This window comes from Mya arenaria, chromosome 17 (genome assembly GCF_026914265.1).
Source record: "Mya arenaria isolate MELC-2E11 chromosome 17, ASM2691426v1".
In the NCBI taxonomy this organism is placed as follows: Eukaryota; Metazoa; Mollusca; class Bivalvia; order Myida; family Myidae; genus Mya; species Mya arenaria.
The window spans coordinates 40,482,590-40,509,599 of NC_069138.1; the positions used below are offsets into that span (position 1 = coordinate 40,482,590).

The 27,010-nt window shown below is 34.8% G+C and overlaps 2 protein-coding genes across 2 annotated transcripts; one reads left to right on the forward strand and one right to left on the reverse strand.

Moving 5' to 3' along the window:
• Positions 1-27: 27 nt before the first annotated feature.
• On the forward strand, positions 28-5,196 carry LOC128223775 (queuine tRNA-ribosyltransferase catalytic subunit 1-like). The gene is made up of 9 exons (XM_052933152.1): positions 28-316; positions 1,029-1,097; positions 1,417-1,555; positions 2,042-2,120; positions 2,248-2,363; positions 2,743-2,881; positions 3,198-3,273; positions 3,841-4,035; positions 4,844-5,196. Exons 1-9 carry the CDS (start codon positions 92-94, stop codon positions 5,126-5,128), a joined length of 1,323 nt encoding a protein of 440 aa, XP_052789112.1. The 5' UTR covers positions 28-91; the 3' UTR covers positions 5,129-5,196.
• On the reverse strand, positions 5,123-26,929 carry LOC128223774 (uncharacterized). Its single transcript, XM_052933151.1, has 16 exons — positions 26,568-26,929; positions 24,149-24,323; positions 23,734-23,875; positions 22,685-22,824; positions 19,522-19,684; positions 17,622-17,722; positions 16,499-16,754; positions 15,918-16,066; positions 15,017-15,103; positions 14,064-14,168; positions 13,180-13,300; positions 12,769-12,893; positions 12,257-12,332; positions 10,914-11,038; positions 9,923-10,013; positions 5,123-9,451 (listed from the first exon to the last, which is right to left on the reverse strand). The coding sequence occupies exons 2-16, from the start codon at positions 24,305-24,307 to the stop codon at positions 9,327-9,329; spliced, it is 1,965 nt and encodes a 654-aa protein (XP_052789111.1). The 5' UTR covers positions 24,308-24,323; positions 26,568-26,929; the 3' UTR covers positions 5,123-9,326.
• Positions 26,930-27,010: the final 81 nt, after the last annotated feature.

Here is a 27,010-nt window from a genome sequence, read left to right on the forward strand (position 1 = left end):
AAAAATCGATTTTCATTGGATTAACGATTTGTAAGACTTGTTGCTATTGGCTAAGAGAGAGGGGTTTCCCAATAGTTTGAGGATACCCAAGATGGCGACCATGAGAACCCATGCTCTTACTTTCAAGATAATAGCAGAATGTTCAACGACAAAGGCTCGTGTAGGAAAGATGACACTACCGCACAATATTGTTGACACTCCAGTATTCATGCCTGTTGGTACACAGGGGACGCTAAAGGGAATGTTGCCAGAACAACTGAAAGAGCTGGATTGTAGAATAATGCTTGGCAACACTTATCACTTAGGCCACAGGCCAGTGAGTATTCAAATGTTCATTGTTTTTTTACATCCTTCAGTACACCCTGCTGGCATTATGTTAAGACCCAGGTCAGTAAGTGTTCAAATGTTCATTGTTTTTATGATATCCTGAAGTTCACCCTGCTGGCATTGTTTTGTGTGGCAGTATATAACAAGAAACAATCTATTTTTTTCAATGGCATGTGTACGTCTTCCAACTTTCAATATCCTGTGCTGTTGTTTTTTTGCAATACAGGGTTTACTCAATACTCAGTTTAAGAATGGAATTGTTTCCATCTGCTTTCTTTTCCCCAAAACATTTGCTAAATAACTTAAATCATGAATGTTTTGGTTTTTACAGTAAATTTATCACATGTATACAGCGCTTTATTTTAATATTTTTAACATATTTATGAATATAAATAATTTTGCTTCTGTGTAAGAAAATATATATGTAGAAATATTTCCTGCCTTTAATGTTTCTGTGGCAGTACCTGGAAACTAGTCCCTTCTAGGTGATTTGGGAAGCCAAAGAAGTGGCCTCATTCACTTTTGTTGGTACATTTCATATGGTTAATGGTAACTGTATTCATTTATCTGAAGAAGTGATTGTTGTATTGACCTAGTTTTATGTGGAGACCTTAGCATTGTGAGTGTTATTACATTGTTGTTTTTCATATTGCCCTGTCAATATTTAAAGGAAACAATCATTAACTGGCACTCTTTTTCAGGGACCAGAACTTTTGGAAAAAGCTGGTGGTCTTCATAAGTTCATGAACTGGGATAGATGTCTCCTCACAGTATAATGTTTAATTTTTATGATTCTTTGTATTACTAATGAAATTACTGGCCAAGTCTACAAATTAAGATTTTCAAATACCTTCATTCATTAAGTATCATAAAAATTTTCTCTATATTATAATATATTTTTAGCATCTAGATGATTATTGAATAATGTTAAAGTCCATTTGTTATAATACACTATAGCACAGTGAACGTACTGGTTATTAATTTATAATGTGATGAGTATCATTGTCATTTGTTAACTTGAAATTATGACAAACATTTTATATTTGTACACTCATCAGATAAACTGTATGATCTGCAATGTGTTTGCAGGATAGTGGAGGTTTCCAGATGGTATCCCTGTTGAAGCTGGCAGAGATAACAGAGGAGGGTGTGAAGTTTGAGTCTCCCCATGATGGCTCAGAGATGATGCTCACCCCAGAAAAGTCCATAGAAATACAAAACTCTATTGGTTTGTAATTTCTCTGTATAACTTCATGTAAAATAGGCCATTCATAATGTTGTATCTAATATAGAAATTCTACCAGGTAAATAGAACAATATCTTGTGAAACATTCATACACATATTGTTTTGGATTCTTGCATATGTAAGATTTGTATTTACTCCTATTAATATTACATGGTACCGGGTACTATAAAAATATGAACTTGTCAAATGTATGTTTTAATCATACATATTTCGAAGAATACACGGAAGACTTTAGGAAGTTCTATCAATTAAGATAGTTACTACAGTCTTGTAGGCAACTCGTTTTATAAATTCAGAATTTCCAGTTTAGAAAACAAATATCTGATACTTTACAAGATCTTGTTTAGTTGGTTTTTTTTATAATATTTGTGCTGGTGATTTTTGTTTTTTTCCTGCAGTTGTTTACTTTATAAGGAAGCTGGATGATGCAATACAGCTGTTGTTCATGAATATTTTTTTTTTTTGCAGGTGCTGACATAATAATGCAGCTTGATGATGTAGTACACAGCACCACGACTGGTCCACGAGTGGAGGAGGCCATGCACAGGTATTCATACATTCTTTCTGTGGTAATATTATTTGTCATTATAATCACAGGTATTCCCATCTAGATGTGATGATAAAGACTTAAACGCATATTATTAGTCTCTTTATGGTGTTGTTATTCATTTCAGAACAATCCGCTGGCTGGACCGGTGTCTTGTGGCTCACGGACGTCCACATGACCAGAACATCTTCCCTATTGTGCAGGGAGGGCTGGATGCTGAACTACGCAAACAGTGTGCTCAGGGTAGGAAAGTCTTGATGCGTAAATGAACATTTATGTTGATTTCCTCAGGGTATCATGAACAAAATAAGAATAAATGATTATGGAAATTTTGCCATTTGACACTCACGCTATGTTACACACAGTTTGTGTGCTTACACCTCATCTGTCACAAATCATGCCATGTGTTATTGTTTAAAATTCATAATTTTAATTAAACTCAAATAAAACCTTTTTTTAACTCTCTGGCATTATTGTTTTTCCTTTAATGCCATTATTTGGTCACTTCTCCAGCACACATTGTTGGTTTTTGACATTGAATAAATGGGCAGTTCATTTGCAATAACATTGAATTGGTTTATTTTTGTTGAAGGAACTTAGCCATACCCTTCCTTATTTTAAGAGCTGACCAAGCGAGATGTTGCGGGGTTTGCTATCGGAGGACTGAGTGGTGGGGAAGAGAAATCTCAGTTTTGGAGAATGGTCGATGTGTCAACTGATCACCTGCCTCGTGACAAACCACGATATCTTATGGGCGTCGGGTACGTTGACAATAATTTTGTTCATTTTAGCCATTTTCAAAGACTTATCTAAGGGGAGTCAGTCAAAGTGAGACTGCCAAGTTCCTTTTCTTTTTGCACATAGTGGAATGGACTTATGTTTAAGAAACGTAATTTTAAATATAACTCAACATCAAATACTTAGCATACATTATCATTTTGGTGTACAACATTATGTTTTAAGTTTAAATACTGTTCAAATTAAATCAACGAAAAACCATAATTGTATTTTTTGCAATATAGAAATTTAAAGCATATTTATAAATTTGTTAGTTTGTATAATTATTGTCTTTTAAAGTTTCGCAGAGGACCTGGTGGTGTGCTCAGCTCTGGGATGTGACATGTATGATTGTGTGTTCCCCACGAGGACAGCCGTATGTATTCTGTTATATTGAACATCTCAATACATTTAACATTTGTCCCATCTTTGTTATTGGAAAACTATATCCAAGACTTGAAGTGATGATTGACTTAGCCGTCTTTAGCTCCCATACCACACATGTTATCAAGATTACTGTTACAGACTGCGTAGACTGAAAATATGTAACATCCTGCTATGGAGCAAATACATGTACTGCACTGTGTGATATGGTCTAAGATTATATATTTTAGAAGAAATTATAAGATTAAGGTATGGCTGGCTGTTTTTGATAATTTATTATTCAAGATCTGTGTCCAACTTTTCATTTCACGGTGACAGTGGTCTTGTTGTGTAGGTGTTCGATTCCCACTAGGGAAACTTTCATTGCTTCTCAAAATCAACACCTGTTAGTTCACAGAAAAACAGACCTAAGTGTGATTTTGTAAGCTGTCAGCTTTCGACACAATCAAAAGAAATTAGTATAAACCAACCAATCCTGTTGCCAATTCCTGTTTAACCTACAATTTATTATCAAAATTGTTTTGGAAAAAAACATGTCTCATTATTTTTACTATTGTAGAGGTTTGGCAACGCGCTGGTACGGGAAGGAAGTCTGAATCTCTGTAAGAAGGCGTTTTCACAGGACTATCGACCAATAGACGCCACATGCGCATGTTCTACCTGTAGTCAATACACGAGGGCGTACCTTCACACCATAGCTGCTAATGAGGCCGTGGCTAGTTCTCTCATTACGGTTCATAATGTGGCATTTCAGGTAGGATTAGGTACACTTTAGTTTGATAAAAGAGGAGTGGTAATATCAGGAAATATCATAACACTGGATATTGAATATGAAGGCTCAGACTTGTTAAACCAATCGGCTCAAACTTGCTTCGCTCTATTATTTCATTGGTTCAAACTCGATAAAAATACCAATTCCTTTTTACTGAATGTAAGCATTCCCGCTAGGCTTGAACTACCCGAGCCATCAGGGTTTGACTTTGGTATGTTATCAGGGATGACAAATATACCAATATCAAAGGAGCCATCAGTACTCAGGAATCAATTAGAGACATCTCGAAGAAATGGAGATCAAACTAATAAGGGATGTTATATGTAAAGAATCAGGTGTAAATGGTCGAGAGCGGACAAAACGGAATAAGTAATTTTGACAATTAATGGGCTACAACTCCGGAGTAAATGAAGCGATTAGGCTGATTATCAAATTTGTTCGAGATATATATTGAGCCATAGCAGTTCCTGAAGTGACTGGGCCGGATATTGAACTTACATAAGCTTTTAAATTGTGATCAAGTTTGGAAAGGATAGGATGAAAAAAGTTAGAGTTGATTAATTAACATAGGTGATAAAAGATATATCGTTTTTTTCAACAGGAATGTAAAATATTTTCTGTATGATTCTTTAGCTCTGTGACTTTCTTTTCCAGTTTAAGCTGTGTCAGTTATCCTGACCAATCATTGTCTTGTAATTGATTTCCATAACAGGATTAACAAGTCATAATTTACATAAATACACCACATGTGACTTAATATCAATTTAAAGTACTTGTATGTGTTTTTCAGCTTGACCTTATGAGGAGTATACAGCAATCTATCATAGAAGACCGATTCCCCGCTTTCATACAGAATTTCTTCCGTGTCCGACATCCGGATGGTCAGTACCCTGTCTGGGCTGTTGAGGCTCTGGCAAAGGTCAATGTCAAACTGGACTCTAAGGAGGCTATTGGTGAAAATGCTGGCCAGATGGACGGTGGTGAATTGAGTCAGTTGACAATAGAAAGTGGCCAAGTTGGACAAACAAAAGAAAGTGGCCAAGTTGGACAAACAAAAGAAAGTGTAAAGTCTTGATTGTGAATTTTTATTATGTAATGTAAATATATTGTAAAAACAGGTAGATAAATATACAGATAAGTCTTTTTGGTTTTTACTTTTTTGTTTTACTAGCATCAGATAATGACAATAGATTATAATGCCATATGTCAATGACATTGCTTCAAAATGCAGGGATGATTAAGAATGGAATTTACTTTGAAATGAGGATTGAGCGCTTTTAATTTCAAACTATCGTACAATTGTAAAGTGATTTTTTTGCTGGACATTTGCATTGGAAATAGGTAAAAATAGAAATGGGGGCCCGAATCTCTCATACTCAAACTAAATTTTCCGGATTGGAATTTTCAGTCAGTTATCCTCCCTTCAAATGTTACAAGACAATATGTTTACATGTGAACATTGAATAACAGAACATTCACAACAGATACAGCAGGATTTCACTAAGAGACAGATAAAAAAATTGACCCCAAGGTCAATTTTGTATAGAAGATTTGGTGTTTTCTTAAATAAACAAATTTATCACATTTTTTTTGCGTTATTGTCAAATTCTAGGCAAATTTGGAATTCCAAATTTCAGTCCAAAGGATGCATTTTCCCCAATCAGAAAAAACAATGCTAGCATTCATAAAATGATGAGAAAAACATTGATAGAGAGAATGATAAGAGTTTTTGAGATTCTAAAGATTTGAAACACCTCAAAAAATATACTGTAAAAATAAAACAACATCAAAAAGGAATGTTTGGAATTCATCACTGATTATAAATCATGATATGTATAATTATGAGGATAAAAACATTGAAAATGAGATTCTGCATAGGATACTTCAATACAAAATATTATACAATAAAAAAGCAATAATGTGAAAGGTGCTTGCAAGACTAAATTTGAGTAAGGACTAACTAAAATGTTTGATTTAATTCATATCTGCTTATACGTGATGCATGATCAGGATCTGAAGATGACCAATAATAGATCACCTTCTGACAACTTTTTCATCAGCCAATGAAATTAATTTGAATCTTTTAATGTTAGCATAGAAGTTAATTTTGTCCAATTTCTTCTGGGAATCCAAATTTAGGGCCTTGCTGTGTGACGCCATTTAGAAGGTTAAGCAGAGCACTTAGTTTTGACATGTGATCTTTTTTGGCTGAGATATAAATAACAATACAATTGTGTGTTAAAAATCCAGATAATTCAGATATTTGAAGCACAAGCAAGGAAGAGCTTATACTTCAGTCAGACTGGACCTACTTTTAGAGCCTTGCATGAATACCTTGAATATAAAGATGTGAAAAAACACAGAACATGTGCAGAGTAAATTGGAAACAATCTCATGTACTAACAGATGTATAGATGTTGATGTACATTAAATAAAGGAGTAATATCATAATACAAGTTATATAACTACAATATTTTTAGAAGAACAATATATTTTCATTGAGGTTTCATATCAAAACTGATATGACTTTAATATTATTTTAAAAAGAGTTTGGTATTGTATTAGCACACTGCCTTGATTTCAATTTTTTAAAAACATGAAAGTTGTTCTATTTAAATGTTCTAAACTAGCTTCAACATTTTAAATAAAAAAAAATATACTTTGAAGTTAAGCAATGTTAAGGATTTTATGATAACCTTACACTTAAGTTTCATTGTCTGCAATAAATACAGTGAAGTTATGGGTGCTTTAAAGGGACTTGGTCATGTTTTTATAGGGTCAGGCATCAAACAAAGTACTTCTGTGAAAAATGTGAATAAATGCTTGTTACAATGATAAAATATCATCAAAAGTTCAAATGAAAGCTCTGTTGTTAAAATTATTTGTAACAGAAAATGCTCTATTGTTCTTTTTTAAGTTAACTAAAGTAGTGATTGACAACAATTAACATGACCCCCTCGTTCCGCCTGGTAGCTTGTCGGAGGTTTTTTGTCAGAAGCCGTCAAACCATCCGTTACAGAACCATGTGCTTGTATGTATTTACAACCAATAATATCTGTATTGGTCAAGTGAATTGTTATAATGACAGCCAGCATGTTAATTACTGCTCAGTACTGGGTAGCTTATTTCGTGACTATACGTGACTTACATGTACAAAAAACCCTGTCTGCAGGTTCACTTTCTAAACATGCTGTAGAACATGCCCACCTTGGCACTATATCTAATGCAACAAATACACAAAAATCTTGTATAAATATTGCCAGGTGTCACTTATACTTCTATTGTTTATAGTTATAGTTAATAAAACATTTTATGATATCTCTCATAATCTCTGATTAAAAAAGATTGTCATACTTTGAGTATATTAAAGGGACAAGACACCAGATGGTCCTAAAATTGGCAAATGCACTATTTATCTCAAAACAAGACTAGAGTTGTAAATCTGAGCTAGTAGGAGGCAGATAATACATCATTTGACATGATTAAACAAATATTTTGTCACTTTCTCTACTGAGTTTACCCGTTTAGAAATAACCTATAATTTTTTTCCATGTATATGTATGTGTATATGAAGCATATCAAAGTTGCATGATTAGTACAGATACATATACTGGCATATTTTTAAATTCACTGGGATTTGCATGGTAGACAAACCCAGTAAATTTCGAATTGAAAAAATACGCAAAAACTGCCAAAGACACAGGTGTCCGAAACAATGTGATACATCAGTCAGTAAGATTCAATGCGTTGTACACAACTATATTATTCTATGTAAGTTTTTGACAATTTTCTTTTTTTCTTGCAAATCTGGCCCCAATTTCTCGAAACTTCTTAAGTCCTTTAAAACAGGTTTAAGCTAATCTCACTATTTTTGTTGTTCTAAAATATGCGTTCTATTTACTTTTTTAAGAGTTTTTATAAATTATATAAAAAAACTCTGTATGCTAATTAGAGAAAACCATTTTTCATTTATCAAAATCCATTATTAGTATGTATTTTGGCTAATTGAAATAAGCGACTTAAGCCTGTTAAGCTTAAGAAGTTTGGAGAAATTGGGGCCTGGTGTCAAGTCCCTTTAATGTGAACAACAGTCATAACGTCAACCACAAACAGTCATCGAAATTAGACTTGTAGATGAAAAAAAAAACACATAACAAGTCCAGTTGTATAAATTCCAAAATTTGAGCAAGCCCAGAAAGCATTTTACAACTGCAGGGCTTGTGCTAATTTAGACAACTTAACAAATATTAAGGACATTATTACACATCTAACAAACAAACATCTTATATATAATACGAGAACTTTCTTATAACAACAAAGCCATTGAAACAACAAAATTAATAAATTAGAAGCCTAGAAATGCTACATATCAACTAGTTAAATTTATAATTAATAAATAACTATCAACAAAAACACAAAGTCAGCCATATCCAAACAAGAACAAAAATGTATAATATCAGCAGGTTGCACATAAAAAATTATAAAATTGATAAGCAAAATATACAGACTGACTGCAAAAACTGCACATCAAACATGAACATACATTCAATAAGATTCCACATACAGAACTTAATTTCTGCATATTAAAGTATCAGCATTGATTGGGCTTTTGTATTACGGTGATGATGTATAGCACCTATCTATGTTTTGCCCCACCATGAAAGAGCAAGGGAGGTTTATCGAAGGTCCCTGGAGCCTGGAATGCTCCAGGCACAAAAGCTTCAAGCTTATTTGATGTCCCAGTTGGTCTGTCAGAATCCTGCAGGCCCCAATATCACGGAAATACTTAAGTAAAATCTCGATCTCAGTCTCAACACATTAAACCACATAGCATCAAAAGTTACTAAAAATCATATATGTTTTTATACCTTTTTAAAGCATATTCTATAATAAGATGTGTTGATTCACACCTTATTCAAGATTCCGTGGGAAAAGTATTCTACAGCCAAAAATGTATTTGAGTACAATTCAGTGTTTTTCAACATGTACTCAAGAATCTTATTTGCTTTAGAATTAGTTTACTTTGAAATATGGACAAAATCTATTTATCAACACATTATATGGGAACACATATATACAAAAAGAATATAAACATGCAAGATTTTAAATCCTACTATGCTTTTATGTGGTAACATGAGTTGAGATTGAGATGTGACTGGAGTACTTTTGTGACATTGGGGCCTGATTGCCTAAAATCGCCAAGAGAGCCCCATTACATGTCACTGGTCAGGAAAAACATTGAGAGGTGCATATATACTCTAAAGAATGTCAGGTTATAGATTCTGGTCGCTCCTGTATGGGACTTCCTGGTCTGTTCGCTTGTAGATCACAAAAGCAGCTGCGAGTCCTAGTAGGGCACCCAAAACAAGCATCCCGATACCCAGACCAGCCATCGAACCTGCAAGAGTGGCCTCTTATAGCTTCATGTACATACATGTATATCTAGTATGTTCCAGCTCTATGTATTGTAATTCATGTGACAATTCTCAAGACAACACCGGTATGCTGAAACCCAGACAAGATTACCTATGATACCAGTGTTTAGCATTTGGTCTTAGCATCAAAACTTATGACCCTTTATCCTGGTTTTCTTTAGTAGCAAGCATTTCCTTGATTGGTCCGCAATAATTTATTTATATAATTGCCAGCTCCACCTACATCTGTATTTGTTCACTATAAATGTGTATTTGTCAGCCATGAAGGTTTGGAAACGAACATCATCAGATACATAAGTTTGACCATTCTGGCACTCTACATTTATTCCTCGAGTGTAATGGAATGTTTCGGTCTTTGATATCCATTGATGCAAAAGGTGATACCATTGCTCCTATAACTGTTTCCTATGTTAAATGTAAAATAATTAACATACCTGGTCCGTATTTGTTCATGGTGGACTTGTAATTTTCACTCGAGCTGTTCTGATTTTCCTCCCATAAACTGCCCAGGGTGATCTCCATTGTCTAAAACACATAAGGACAGCATGGCTGTAAAGCTGACGCGGAGATATCTTATTGTATTGTATCTATTAATTTTTCCCTTGCTTTAGGTTTGTGTAGATAATTCTTCTCAAAGAGAATCTAAGCCCTTGTTTCATAAGTACAAAATACCAATCAGCAAGAGAGCTGCTGTTTTAAGGAAATGATACCAGTACTCATGTGATGTTTTTATGATTAAAACCATTACAACTGACTCACATAACAAACTGCATTCAAAAACATCCCTTTTTAACTTATAACAGCGCTTCTGGCTTTATTTTTCTGTTTTATATCAACAGTTTTCAATGTTTTAAACTGAAACAATAATATCTATCATGTGTTTCCCGTCCAGATAGGAAGGCTTGCCGAGTTATTGGCCACTCAGTGTGCTGGAACCACATAATTGATCTTTTTTCTTGCATACCTTATTATGCATTTGTTTAAAACTTGAAGTAGAAATTGCATGTTTGTACATTTCACACAATTAGCTCATGTGACGTTGTTTACTAACATCATGACTTGAGGTAACTTTAGATCAATGTTGGTGCAAAAAGTTCCTCTAAAAATTGTCATTTAAAAAAGAAACTTATAATTTAATGGTTCTTCACTTAAAGTCATAATATTATTTTCATAAACCATACATTTAATGTAATAAGAAGTGGCGTGATGTTGCACGTGAATCATCTGGCATGGGGTGCCAGAAGAAATGTTTAAGCGTGTCTTAATGCACTGGAAATGCCTGTCCAGTGTGCAAGAAAAAATGTGTGTATTTACTGTTTCCTAATTCACCAACTGGGAAAAATGTACTCATGTGATTCATAATCATTACTCAATTGCATTTTAAATGTAAAGCAATGGAAATTCCAGTTTTCAGAGAGAACTTACCACATTGTGATCATTGCGAGAATGAAACGTAAACTCAAGTTTTCCGATGGATCCACCTGCCTGTATGCCGAACACCAGAAACTCCTTCGCAGATGCCAGAGTTATTCCCTTGGAATGGTTGGTACCTGCAAGCAACATAAGAATCAGTTAAAAATTCATTTATTTTGAAACGATTGTGAAGAAAGTAATGTTAACTTCATCATCGGATACCCCCAATATACACTAAGCTATGCTTTGTTGTGTACCGTGTGCAATTTGGCTTGGAAAATCTTGTAGTCATGAATGATAAATGAGGCAGTTTCAATGGTTCTGCAAAGTACCAGGTGCTTTATGGTTGAAAAATATTCTGGCGATTGCCGGAGTTCAACCGGGTCTGCCTTCTCAGTACAATAATATTTTAGCAGTAGTCAAGACAACATCGTAAAGTTATTGAACAATATTTGAGTGTAACATGCGAATTCATTGAAAGAAGAGTTGTCTCTCCTGCCTTATGCATATTCATTAAAACAAGATTTTGTCAGTCAATTGTCCCATGTATGTATGAAGTGTAGCGGAAGAAAGTACAGTGGTTGCTGACAATGTGTTAACATATACTAAGTCACTCTCGTTGGCATGATGTTGCACGCAAGTGTTCTCTTACCGGTATGTTGTGGGGGAATCCGGAGAACTCGGAAAAAAATCACTAGTCTGACTTATTGACCACCAACCAAACTCACTTGTATCAACGTTTCAAATCAGAATGACATGACATTAATGAGACAAGCCCAGAAATTATGAGCTTGTTTAAAGGCAGAAGGATGAAAGCCAAACAGACGCCCAGCGAGGAACACAGACAACAGACAATGACTACATAAATAAATGTGTTAAGACTTATAGATATCTTAGTTAAGACAATTACAGCAGTTTTGAAGAGCGATTTTCATTTTACAGAGAAAAATCCTGATCGATGTCATTTTTTTTGCTTAAAAACTTTCTTAAAGTGACAGTAGCTTGATTATGCCAAAGCTGATATCATATTGAATCACTGTTTTGTCATTTTCGCCTAGATAGAAACCAATACTGGTGTCCATATAGGGATGCTATAAAAAAAATACATTGGGTGGTGCTTGAACATGAGTGACCTCTTGGCTGAGAGGCAGACATACATGATACAAATTTACAGGATGCTGTTTGTAATCCAACGATTGATTGAAGTGAATAGATAATAGCACATAGTTGCATCTTTGAACACCTCTGACCAACAACCTCAGACAAGTGACCGGCACAGCTATGACCCCATTGTTATCAATGTAATTGACCACCCCACATATAATTGAATGATGACACAAAAGTAGTTTTAATACCTTTAGCTTTAGCGTGGTTGTCAAGGAGTTTAAACCGGACCTGTATGGAGGTGTCCAACTGTCTATCTGATTCCCACTGAAATATAAAGAGACAAACAATATAAACATGCATGTGATCTCCTACACAAGCCTTATCACAGAGGATTTGCTTTAGCCCAGAGTAATTTATGTCATTATTCTTTTTATATCCACCAATGCAGCAATTACATTCATACTACGTTGTAGTACCTATTTTGATGATTATGATTTAATTTTTTTTTTATTTAAGACAGAGCAAAACATATTTTTAGACCGTCATTCAGATATTAAAAAGAAAATATGGCAGTTTAGAGGATTTTATACAGAATTATGGTACAATGAAATTTTGTGCTATTTTATTTTATTTTTTAGATGTTTTGAATACATGATATTTTTATAGACTTCTTTTAGTGAAAAGTGTTTATGCATATGATATCCATCAGGATTAAATTATAAACATAAATTTAGATATTATCAGTCAAAACAAGTCTTACCGAGACTCCTGTTACCCTGGTAACGGACACCTTGGCTACCTTGGCAATAGTGTGTTTGAAGGCAGCCACAAACTCACTCTGGTAGTGGTTGGTCACCGCATCAATGTTGTAATCACCGTAGGTATCTAGAGTTACAACATTTTAACGTAGAAACTGAATTACCGTAGAACTATTTTTTGTTTTTAGGTCATGTGCATAATGCCCTCTGACATTTGTTATGAAATGTTCTTATTTATTGATCTAAAACTGTAACTAATGCTTTAATCATAATTGTAAGTTCATAAAATGCACATGTATAAGTAAATTTAAATATTAATTAGTAATATAGATTTATAGAAATTAAAACTCCATAAAATTATTTACCAATAGTATCTCTCACTCAATGTTCAAGTCATGAACCAAACAACATACCCTTTGAGGCAACCATGACATACATGGCAGCATAATGGTGACCGGGGGCGTAGCACTTTGACACGTCAAATGCATCTTGAGTCGGATGACCAACTGTATAGTGAACCAAATGCTCCGTGACCTATATATACATAAAACATACAGTCATTAAACATGAAAAAAGCAAATTCTAATACTCATCTGTTTTTTTGTCCTTTTTTCAGTAGATTTTTATTTAAAACTCAACAATTATTAAAGCTATAGCTGTTGGACTTGCTTTCAATGTGCCTGTTCTTAATGGGCAACATGATTATCAAGTTTCATTTAATTATCCTAAATGATTATCGAGTTATTGACAAGGATAAATGGCCATGATAATAACTTCATTTTTTTTCTTTGAAAAGCAAGCGATTTGAGTTTGATGATAAAGATTTATTTTAATACAGAAGTACATTTTGCATCTAAATCTTAAAAGGAAAGCGTGGTATTTTGTATTGATTTTTTGAAAAACATTTTTAAAAATGGTCAGTACTTAATGTATTGAAAGTGGAAATGACGTTATATCACAAACTATGAAGTCCTCTTACCATATATGATGTCACAGTTTAAAATAAAGTTCTTTGAAAATATAATGTTTTTGTTGTAATTCTAATTGAAAATCATCAAAAATGCATTCTACTTATGAACATAATTAAAGCGATCGGATAAATCTGTCAGGTATTAAATTTGTGCAATCCATGCTGTGCGGGAAATGGCATTGCCTTGTGGTAAAAGCTCATCACTAGAGCTGGTGAAACAGGTAGCATGTTTTGCTACATTTGACTGGAAACAGCATAATTTCATTTATTACCAGTATGTATGTTCTATAAAATAGATGGGTTTCCTTCAAATGCATAAAACACTACCTTGATCTTGCTAGACAAATAGTGGTAGAGGCCGACAGGAACAAAGACATCGTTCAGCTGGTTGGTGGTCGGTCCTCCCAACTTTGGACCTGGAGTTACTTGAACCTGGAAATGGCCATCATTTAACTGTCAAGACATAGTCCCTCAACTGTTCAGAAATATCGGTAATCTCTAAACAGTACAGGAATAAACCCTATATTGTGAGAAATTACGTGTTTCTCCAGACTGTATCTGACACTCTTAAAGGCACTGAACTTGTTTGATTACTTGAGATTTATTTTATAGAACTATTCACAAAAATAAAAATAAAATAAATACATGTTGGGCTGTCAGCAGGGAACGAGGAAATGTTGTTTACGGTCAAAATATATATATACTATGTTCAGTATGTTGCTTGAACAAACATTTGACCAAATTTCTCCATCTTGTTAATATGTTCCACCATAAGTCAGAAAGATAATTAGAAGTGTTAAGGGGCCAGATGCAACCAGTAATATATTTCTTTTTCATAAATGTAACCACATAAATTATACAGGTAAAAATAGAGTATGGACCTTTAATCAACATAAATATATTTATATGATGAGAATAACAAAAAGTGCTTGTTCCTTCATGTCTGTTTTCAGTTCTAAAAACATGTAGGGGGCATAACTAAAGATATATTAATACAGCCAGAATGATGTGCCTTCAAGTTCTGCATTTCATCATTCATTTTAAATTTGTTTTAAGTTACACGTTGGTTATTGGTTTCACAGTACTTAAGTTCTTTATGTTCAACATTAAGGTTATTGCGAGACACAAATACCAAAAAAACTGTACATTTGACCTTTGACCAGTATTTTGTCACCAATGACAGTCTTTATACATACACAGGCTTATATCATTATACATACACAGGCTTATATCATGTCCTGGTCATTTGAGTAAGTTCTACTATAAAATATCAACGTTACCTCCTTTGAAAAGAGTAGCTCGAGAATTTCCCCAGTACTTGAGTTTATATAACCCCAGGAAAGAACGCTCTGCCCTCGCCACGTTTTCTGAATTAAAAATAAAATAATTGATAATGATATATACAACATTATACACTTGTTGCATGGGCATTTGTGTAACAGCCAAAACTGTTCTCCCGAGGTGGAGGGGATGACTTCTGAACTGTTGTCCCAAGGCCTATATTTTATTCAAAATCTTATTCATTCAGACCTTCTATTTTCATTTACATTCCCTGATGGAGTAGCATAATGACTTTTTTATTTAAGGAAAAAAGTTAACTTTTATATAATATCATTAAATTTGCTCCAAAACAGCTAAAAAAGCGTGTAAAACTATTGCCCTTACTGTTCTCTGTGCAGTCATGTTCTTGTAAAACTACTGCCCTTACCATTCCCTGAGCAGTCATGTTCTAGTAAAACAATTGCCCTTACCATTGCCTGTGCAGTCATGTTCTTGTACAACTATTGCCCTTACCATTGCCTGTGCAGTCATGTTCTTGTACAACTATTGCCCTTACCATTGCCTGTGCAGTCATGTTCTTGTACAACTATTGCCCTTACCATTGCCTGTGCAGTCATGTTCTTTTATAACTATTGCCCTTACCATTGCCTGTGCAGTCATGTTCTTGTACAACTATTGCCCTTACCATTGCCTGTGCAGTCATGTTCTTGTACAAATATTGCCCTTACCATTGCCTGTGCAGTCATGTTCTTGTACAACTATTGCCCTTACCATTGCTTGTGCAGTCATGTTCTTGTACAACTATTGCCCTTACCATTGCCTGTGCAGTCATGTTCTTGTACAACTATTGCCCTTACCATTGCCTGTGCAGTCATGTTCTTGTACAACTATTGCCCTTACCGTTCCCTGTGCAGTCATGTTCTTGTACTTCGCCTCAAAAGGTTGCATAAGAAGGGGAACCTGGAATCCCTTCTGGCTCACATTGTGTGTGGCGGGCAGATTCATTATTGTACAGTTACCCTCCACAAGATCGATTGTGTACATATAACCTGGAAGAGAAAATTAAAATGTTTATAATATTCATTACGATGGAAACTCAAAATACTTTTCGAGCTAAATAATGGCATCAAAACCTGAATATTGGCATGCTCAATGGCTTTGCTATCTAAATTGTGGGACCAGTGTCTTAAAATTGCATTCAAGATTATATTACCCATTAAAGTTTGAAGCAAATTTGGATATTGTTAAAAATACAAACCAATTTCAGACACCTAGCTGACTGTACACAAATACGCAGCTGCGTAATGAAATTTTGACATACCAAAAACCCTGATTATGAAATAAAAACCGAAGGGGGGTTGGGGGTGAAGGGATATGCTGTCGGTCATCGATCTGCGTAATCCCATATTGGCCCAAGCTACATGCTTGAATTTATAATTTACATATTGAACAAAGAAATGAAAGGTTCTAAATTTACAAACCATCCTTGTTGTTATCATAAACAGTGGAAAGGGGTCTATTTCCGAACTGAGAAATCAACTCTGGTGCAGGTCGAGTTGCATCAATACGGTAGATGGAAGATTGTTTATCTATATAGAGCTGGAGCCCTTCCTTTATCGCTGGGCGACCAGGCTGTTGCCGGATCGTCTCTGAGGCGACCGAGAACTGATGGGCTATTTTTGGAAGCTTTTCGTGGGAGGTAATGTTTTTATCATGACAGATCGTCCCAACCGGAACCTGGAATGCAGAAGAGGAATTATTAAGATCAAAAAGCAATGTATATACTGGTGGAGTCATGAATTCAGAAGCGAACAAAATATCATTACATGCATATCAAGGCATCATCCGATACCCCCGATTCACTACTGCACTGTGCCTACTAATAGTTGTGTACTACGGGCTATGTAATCATGAATAATTAATGAGGCAATTTGATTGGTTTAGCAAGTAGACGTCTTTGGAAGTTGGACTCACACATATGCACATTCTCATGTTTTCACGTAGAAAAGGTGTTGTGGCAAAAGCTTGAATTGAACTTGTCCCTTGAACCTGCTCACTACACATTTTAAACCAGCCACTTATGTGACAACAATCTGCGGTGACAACTGACAGTACAGGGTTATTTTGGAGTATTCCATTGAAACATGCAATTTCATTGGATGAAGAGTTGTCTCCCCTGCTTCATAGATTTTGTCAGTTAATTTTGCCACAGTATGAATGAAGTGTAACGGAAGAAAGTACCATGGTTATTGTCAATACTATGAAGATAGTTTAGACATAACGTTATTGAAACTACAAAGGCAAGCTGACACTAAGTGGAAAAAGTTTTATCATGTGATCTGGGGCCATATTCAATATCAATCTATGATTTAACTTAGGTTTAAGATAAGAATCTGAGTGCTTTGATTGGACAGTAAAAACAGTTGACAAATAGACTGAATGTAATCAATAAGGCGTGTCTAAGGATAAGGATACGGATAAGAATTATATTGGATATGGGCCCTTGTTTAATGGCACAGTCATCAAGATATAATCAGAAGCAATCAGTGCTATGATCAGAGTTTCTGACATGGTAACAACTACACACATCGAATAGACTCGTACCTGGAAAACATGCTCCTCATCTTCGATTGGTCCTGCCTTGAAGTTGGTAAACTCATAGTAATGCAGGAAATTGTGTGGGCTGGTGCTGTTCTTCCTTGAACCTAAAATACACATAAACAATTTAAAAATAGCAAACACAAGGCAGAGGCTGCCCCTCCTTCTTACAGCCCACAATTGTTACTGCATGAAACACCTTCATGTCTCTCTTCATTAACTCATTAGGTGGCAATATAATTCAGACATAAATTATTCATGTTAACTTTTAGTTATTCATTATAACTAAGTATTAATTTCTCCTCAATTTTGGTATCCTGTTAATCATGTCCTAATGTACACATAATTGTATTATATCAACAAAGAGAAAATTTGAAAAAAGCAACAAAATTCATGACCTCTCTTGAATTTCACCAACCTGCCAAAAAGAACTTATTTTAAACCTAAAAAATAATCATTTCATAAATACATGAATGAAAGGCTTTAATCTCCATAAAACAAAGTCCTGGTAAAATTTTATTTTAATTTCTTATGAGAAAATTTGTGAATAGTTGAATACTGTAATGGCTGTAGATTAAGTACTTTTTTAGAAGATATTACAGCACCAAAATTAATTCATTTGCAACTAAAAGCTGATTATAATGGAACTCTTAATAAATGTAGCTAAATGAAAATAATAATCAAATTGGAACTCATAAACAGTTGTGTAACAAACCTGGTCTTGATTTTAAGTATCTTATTTCACCAAATTACTTAATAAATTTAAAAAAAAATGAATTTACAAAATAAAGAAATAGATTATCGCGATTTTTATCAAGATAATTTCCTTAAACATTCACAAAATGAGAATATTACATGAATTACAATGGACTTAAATATTGTGCTTAGCCTAATACAGTTATGAATGGAGCTTTACGAATTTAGGATACTTGGGTCAAGTCCTGGCTATCAGTAATCATGTTAGATACATGGCCATGTTTTAAAACATTAAATAAATAACACAACAATTACCATGTTGTATCTGAAACATTTATTGAAATATGACAATGCCACATTATCGTTTCATAATCAACTGTATTACATATAATGATTGTGATCATAATTATACATTAATAGCTAACTTTGCATAACGGTGACATATAAGTATATTGGGCTGGGCGTTCTCCTTTAGTCTTTCTTAATCCATTTACTGATGTATATAATACATGTCACAGTAATGAAGAATTTACTTACTTACTTATAGCAATACCAATGACCTAATGGATAATAAATACTGGGATTACCACCTTTATATGGTCAGTGAAAACATGGTGGTAAATTCTGCAATAGATTATGGCCTTCCAGTAGAACTATAACAGCCATTAGCCAATAATGGAAAAGGAATTAACAATTGAATTAAATATGAATGAAGATTGATAACAACTGCCAGCCTTTTAGAAACTGACCCATGGGTAAATCAATAGTTTAATAGGTTCTCAAATCTCTCTATTCTAACCAAGAGCCAGGCAATTTTAGATTCTCAACTTGAGTTGAAATAAAATGAAGCGGCCCCCCAGATTTAATTTTTTGCTTTAAAAAATAAAATAAAAAGGAAAATTGTATGTATAATTCATTGTGCCATCTATTTTTGATCGCATGTGGTGGCAGTCAAATAGTTCATTTTGGGGGTGGGGGCTGTTGCGGGAGATTTCCAACAGAACCAGGGGATAACAATATATTAATTTCGCCTCCCTTAAGGGGAACAGTGCATCATGTTATCTTGTCAAACCGATCCAACATTGTCGACCCAGTATTTCAGTTTAACGGCACAGACAAAGCGTAAGATGGTAAATCCCGTATCGCATCATAGTTTAATAACAGGGGTAATATTATTGAAAAGGAGAAGATGTTATAAGCCTTCACATACCCGTGCCATTAACCATTGCTCTGACCGGGACGAACCCTTGTTTTCCATCTATTGTATAGGTGGAGTTTTGAAGAAAGTAGTAGTCCAGTGTCATTGTTGCATTCATGTAGGTGTTATTTATGTGTAGACAAGTCTGCCAGTGGTTCACCGGGATTCCTCGAATCTGGAAAAATATTGACAATCAATTACAATTTTAAACTGTTTGTTCAAGATCGTAAAGTTTGAATTATATTCTGATGTGTATCAATCACGCTACAGTTTCTGGGTCAAATCTTGTACTGATGTGGGGCACCTTCCCACTACCTCTTGGTTAAGAGACTCACTGTTATTTCTAACCATTTTAGAATGCTTGATTCATACAATTTGGACTATTTGCTGGAAGATTTTCCAATTGAGTGAAAAAGCCTCTGCTCTTGTCAAGATGTCATTGTTTTCTTTCAAACTTATTTAAGAACTTTGAATTCAAACATAGGGTATAAAATGAACTTTCAGAGACATTGGGAATAGAGCCAGAAGCAGCTGAAAAAGACCCCAGTACCTCTAGTCCACTATCCCTGTTTAATAAATATTATGAATTTTGACTAAGACTGTACATGACTATGACTGTACATGGTTGTGACTGTACATGATTAAGACTGTACATGGTTGTGAATGTACATGACTAAGACTGTACATGACTAAGACTGTACATGACTAAGACTGTACATGGTTGTGACTGTACATGGTTGTGACTCTACATGGTTGTGACTGTACATGACTAAGACTGTACATGACTAAGACTGTACATGGTTGTGACTGTTCATGGCTGTGACTGTTCATGACTAAGACTGTACATGGCTATGACTGTACATGGCTATGCCTGTACATGACTATGATTGTAAATGGCTATGACTGTACATGGTTGTGACTGTACATGGTTGTGACTGTACATGACTAAGACTGTACATGGTTGTGACTGTACATGACTAAGACTGTACATGGTTGTGACTGCACATGACTAAAATTGTACATGGTTGTGACTGTACATGACTAAGACTGTACATGTCTATGACTGTACATGACTAAGACTGTACATGGTTGTGACTGCACATGACTAAAACTGTACATGGTTGTGACTGTACATGTCTAAGACTGTACATGACTATGACTGTACATGGTTGTGACTGTACATGACTATGACTGTACATGACTATGACTGTACATGACTATGACTGTACATGGTTGTGACTGTACATGTCTAAGACTGTACATGGTTGTGACTGTTCATGACTATGACTGTACATGACTAAGACTGTACATGGTTGTGACTGTACATGACTAAGACTGTACATGGTTGTGACTGTACATGACTATGACTGTACATGACTATGACTGTACATGGTTGTGACTGTACATGACTATGACTGTACATGGTTGTGACTGTACATGACTATGACTGTACATGACTATGACTGTACATGGTTGTGACTGTACATGGCTATGACTGTACATGACTAAGACTGTACATGGTTGTGACTGTACATGACTAAGACTGTACATGGTTGTGACTGTTCATGACTAAGACTGTACATGGTTGTGACTGTTCATGACTATGACTGTACATGACTTTGACTGTACATGGTTGTGACTGTACATGACTAAGACTGTACATGGTTGTGACTGCACATGACTAAGACTGTACATGGTTGTGACTGTACATGACTAAGACTGTACATGGTTGTGACTGTACATGACTAAGACTGTACATGGTTGTGATTGTACATTGTTGTGGCTGTACATGACTAAGACTGTACATGACTATGACTGTACATGACTAAGACTGTACATGGTTGTGACTGTACATGGTTGTGACTGTACATGACTAAGACTGTACATGGTTGTGACGGTACATGGTTGTGACTGTACATGGTTGTGATTGTACATGACTGTGACTGTACATGGTTGTGACTGTACATGACTAAGACTGTACATGGTTGTGACGTTACATGGTTGTGACTGTACATGGTTGTGATTGTACATGACTGTGACTGTACATGGTTGTGACTGTACATGGTTGTGATTGTACATGACTAAGACTGTACATGGTTGTGATTGTACATGGTTGTGACTGTACATGACTAAGACTGTACATGGTTGTGACGGTACATGGTTGTGACTGTACATGGTTGCAACTGTATATGACTATGACTTTATATGGTTGTGACTGTACATGGCTATGACTGTACATGGCTATGACGGTACATGCTTGTGACTGTACATGACTATGACTGTACATGGTTGTGACTGTACATGACTATGACTGTACATGGTTGTGACTGTACATGACTATGACTGTACATGGTTGTGACTGTACATGACTATGACTGTACATGGTTGTGACTGTACATGGCTATGACTGTATATGACTATGACGGTACATGCTTGTGACTGTACATGGCTATGACTGTACATGGTTGTGACTGTACATGACTATGACTGTACATGAAAGCCAAAATTGGATCTACCAATAAGAAGAAGGCATTTCTGCATGTACAAGTAGTCCTTAAAGATTTAAAAAACTTAAGCTTAATCAAAACCATCATGGCTAACATTTGAACTAATCTAAGTTGCTACTTAGTTATTTTAACATTATGTCAATGTACTGTGCATCTTAAATCAAATACACATGTACAATATATGGTGCACCATAGAATTTTTGGCCCAAACTGAGATTCCTGGTTTGGAAAAGCAATCACTGTTGCATTAAAGGGACTCAATCACAGATTTTAGGTTGGAAACATGTTTCCAAATTTGTTAAAGATGAGTAATTTTTCTTAACTTTTCAAACAAACACCATAAAGTAACATGCAGATACACATGTGAGCAGAATTTGGTAAATGTAAGCCAAAACAGCAAAATAAAGCATATCTGTCACATATTGTATTAATCATGAACACTATTATAGGGCTCTAACTTTAAGATTTGATAATATTTTATCATTGTTACAAACATTTTTTTCACATCTTACCCAGTTCACAAAATTATTTTTACGATGTTTGACCAAAAAAAATCATTAATGAGTCCGTTTAAAATAAATTGAACAATATGAATATTTCCATAATTCACAAAAAGTTGACTGGGCTTAAAATCCTGTGATGTTGCATAAATCTCAACAGTTACATACAGTGTCTACACCTATGTATTCTTCTCCCATATTATCACCAAAGTACAGAAGATCGTTCACTGTGTTGATATGGTTGGAATCTTTGCCAAAGATGCTGTAGCCCCCGGAAGCATTGATTGGCTGTCTCGTGCAGGACCCATCTGAAGGTTAAAATGCTATTTGAAATGTAATGTTTTTAATATTTTGGTGTTGTAGTTTTTCCTTGTGACCCATAAAGCACAAGGTCAGGGCAATATCTAACATCTTGACTCAGGCTAGGTTAACTGAATTCTATTTTTTTTTTTTAATATTTATTATATAACTAATTGTGACACGGAATGTGTGCCTGATCGTAGAACGATGATTTGTAACAAAGCTATACAGCAATTTTGATGTATTTGCTCCTGTAATAACATTTGAAAAAAACAAAAACATCCAGTGTAAAAAAAAGAGTTGTTTGTTTCCACTATTAACCTAACTGCCCGACTTTTTCACCCGACCCATCACTTTTTGTGCCTTATTGGGTTTTGCCTTTGTGTGGATTTTTTTTCTTACTTTCTAACTAAATGTGCATTTTTCATTTTTTTTAAATCAACGTGTTAAAATTTGACCATTTTGTTTTTACAATTTTCTACAATAGTGATATACCCTTGGCCTCCAATTTGTTTAATGGAATATCTTATTGTTTCAATATTAGTAAACTTTTTTTGGCCTAAGGACATAATTTATTTAATGATGAAATATTATTTGATTTTTAATCATGCATTCTACTGACCAAAAACATTTCTCCTGTTACATTTTTATGACATACGAGGTAATATCATAAGTGCTTACAGGAGGTATTGATCCGACATTACGGGCAGATAGCTTAAGCTTACAGTGAAGTTTGGCAATATTATATAAATAAGTTTCTAATACTTCAAAAGCTAATACCACAAATATTGTACACCCTTTCAAAGCTGAGAGGAAGATAATTATATCAGTATAAAAGCATATTTAAAATGTTTGTGTACAATTTGTGCCTGTTCTAACTAAGAAGTACATGTAACTTGTAAATCCCAAAACTGTACCACTGTCAATCCTTTGTGAAGTTCCGGCAGTGAAGTTCATGACTGTTCTGTGCACCGTGTCGATATGAGAGCTGGAGCTCATGATAGCTCCTCGGTTGTTCGGGTAGTCGTAGAACTCCTGGAAGTTTTTTGTGTAATTTTTCTGGAAAATATAAAAATATATATATATATAGTTATTATAATTGTTTTGCATAATTTCAAATACATAGAGATTCCATTATTATCTGACACTATGAGATAAATTTCTATCTCACTTTGCTCAAATAAAAAATTCATGTACAATACATGATTTTTATCTATTCATGCTAAGACTTTCAAAATGTAGTTAAACATGGATTGCTATAAAACTGACAGGTACTTTTAACAAACTTTTTTACATCTACTATATTGTTCCAATCAAGAATGGTTTTCTTACATTCACAAAGTTTCCCTCAATGTGAACTTGGAACTGGTTAGGCAGTCTCGGTAGACTGGATGGAGTGGTGTTCGGATTACACAGGGTAAAAGGCATACCCCATGCCTGCCCAAACATGGTAACCAAAATCACCACCACCAACTGGCGTAACCCTGTCATACTTTTGTTCTTTGTTCTGAAACAAAACAGATGCAATTAAAATACCGGGTAAGGCAACATAAATGTACATTAAGAGTTTAAAAAGGGCAGGATGCAGAAAAAGGACAAAGGGCACATAGTTGGCTGTGCAGAACTTAAATGCAGTCAAAACCTGTTGGCTCAATAAAGAGTATTGACTCTCATTATGGTTTTAAGTGAAAGATAATAGTTCCACCTCCCAAAATTGTAACTGTAATTGAGTATTGGATATATAAAGTGGCAGTAATACTTTTATAGCAATGCGATAGAGTGTCCGCCTCTAGAGGGAAGGGTTGTAGGTTAGATCCCTCCCAGATGCACAAAGTATACTTGTGTAGTTTGTCACATTTTGAGCACAACATACATGGCTACTTAGTAAGATAGCCTAAAGGTCAAGAAAATAAACTTTAGTGTCTCAAATTTGAGGTCAAATTTCAAAATGGAGGTGGGTTTAACGGGTATTGGATATATGTAAAGCGGCACCCATACTGTCTCGCTATTAAGCTAGCTTTTATAGGGAGGTGGAGGAGTGTCCCCATGCAGAGTAAGTGGTCGTAGGTGCGATCCCCAGCAGATGCATGAAGACTAATTGTGTAGTTTGTTACATAACAACAAATAATGATATCCTAAGCGTTTAGCAACCACGAGATGGGTTAGGGATAATGTTTCAGCCCATGGGTGAACCTAGAAGATGATAACAGGGCTTTTTCTGCCCATTTTGGGAAAAAGACCCTAGACATTTTGGGAAATTTTGCGTCGTGAAAATGCGGAAATTGGGAAATTTTACAGTGAAAAGAAAAAGCTGTCTAGTCTCCTGTGAATTAGGAATTGATTTAATATTAGTTTATTTTCCCTATAAAGGACCCACAATGGCTGAAATATCAATCCTTGGGGTGTAAATATCTATTGCAATAAATCATGACAGATAATATTTCATATCTCTGAATGTGATGAAAATCAATGAAACTTCACATCACATAATTCATTAGGATGTTGTAAATGAACCAGTACAGGTAAAAAGAATTTCTAAAAAAAAAAAAAAAAAATATATATTTTTTTTTTGGATTGGGATTTTTTTCTGAAGATTGGGAAAAATATCTTATATTTTGCTTTGGGAACGGGTCCGATAGTCGAACCCGTGGGTACTATAGAAAAAGCCCTGGATAATCAGAACAAATTAAATGATTAAAGATTGACTTGCAATTGAAAATCATCCTATCACTGTTATTTGTGCTTGAAGAATCCAAATTCAGTTCTGTCTATTAGTGAAATCCTGTGTACCTAACCAGGACAACCGGAATACCACCAAAATGGCCTGGAAACCAGAGAAAGGATAGGAGAGGTGACATCCTCAGAAATGTGTTTTCTAAAACCCCTTGTCTCAACGGGGTTCCGCACAAATCAAAAGTTGTCCACACCTACATGTAAGTGAAAAAGTCTTTAGGAATCATAATCCTTGACTTTTATTTGGCTTGACAATTTGACTCACGTCAGGTCTTTAAAAGTCTGTCTAGAACTCAGTTTTAAAATCCCATGTTCCCGCAATCCCCACCCTTGATGCAAAACTTTGATCAAAGGCTAGCAACGCGAAAATATTCAGTATTTCTCAAATTATTGAAAAAACTCCATTTTAAGGCTAAAATTGACATCTACCCAATACATGCACATGTAATTAAAACAAACACTAAAAGACAAAGTTACAGATAAAATAATAAATTTTTGAAGTCGACAAGATAGAAAAATTGAAAATGAATTCTGGGGAACCTAGAAGTTTCCACACTTAAAATATTGGTGCTGAATTTTAATATTGATTAATGCTGGTTTTACAGGTTTTTGACTTCAGAAACAAAATATATTCTAGTTCAGTAGTGTCTAGTACATTTAATTAGATCAATACAAATAGATTGCGAGATTTTCATCGACTTTTTTAAATGGGAGTGGAGGGTGACATTTATATATTTCATAAACATAAACATGATCTTAACAATTCTCCCTTTTTTCATGTGAATGTTATACATCGACACCATAGGTATGAATAAATGCCGTTCCTGGACAATACGGGATCGATATGCAAATACAGACCCTGGTTCAACATTTTTATTTGAGTCAATAAAAGTTACTGCAGCTCTTAAGCTAAACTTTGACCTGTTTAGCTTAAATTGTTCAACAATGTTTAATATTAGTTTCCAACTTGTAATATATCTATATTTAACATCTGAATAAGATAAAATTATATTCTTACCTTCTCTATATATATTCTATTCAAGATTTCAAGTTTTGAGGAATTGCTGAACAATGACTTCCTGGTATCAGGTTACTGGATTTATTTCCCGCTCTTAAAGTCAAATATAGCGATTGATACTCCAACTGTTACACTCAAGTTTCAACAGTCCAAAATGGTTTAAACCTGTGCTGTTGCACAACTGCAAGTTTATACACACTCTTTTGCTTGGGTCAAGCTTCGACTAACTTTTGTTTGAAATTCTATGCAGTTTAATATTATACAATGCTCTATTTTTGAAGATTTAATCCCAAATCCATTTATTGAAAATCTATACGGTAGCACAGGTTCAGAGTAGGGCTACATTGTATGTACAGTTAATACCTGAATACCTGTACCTCATATTAGACGCTTGGTTAGTTACCCGGGACATATCTGCAGAAAGTTACTTCCCTTATTTATAT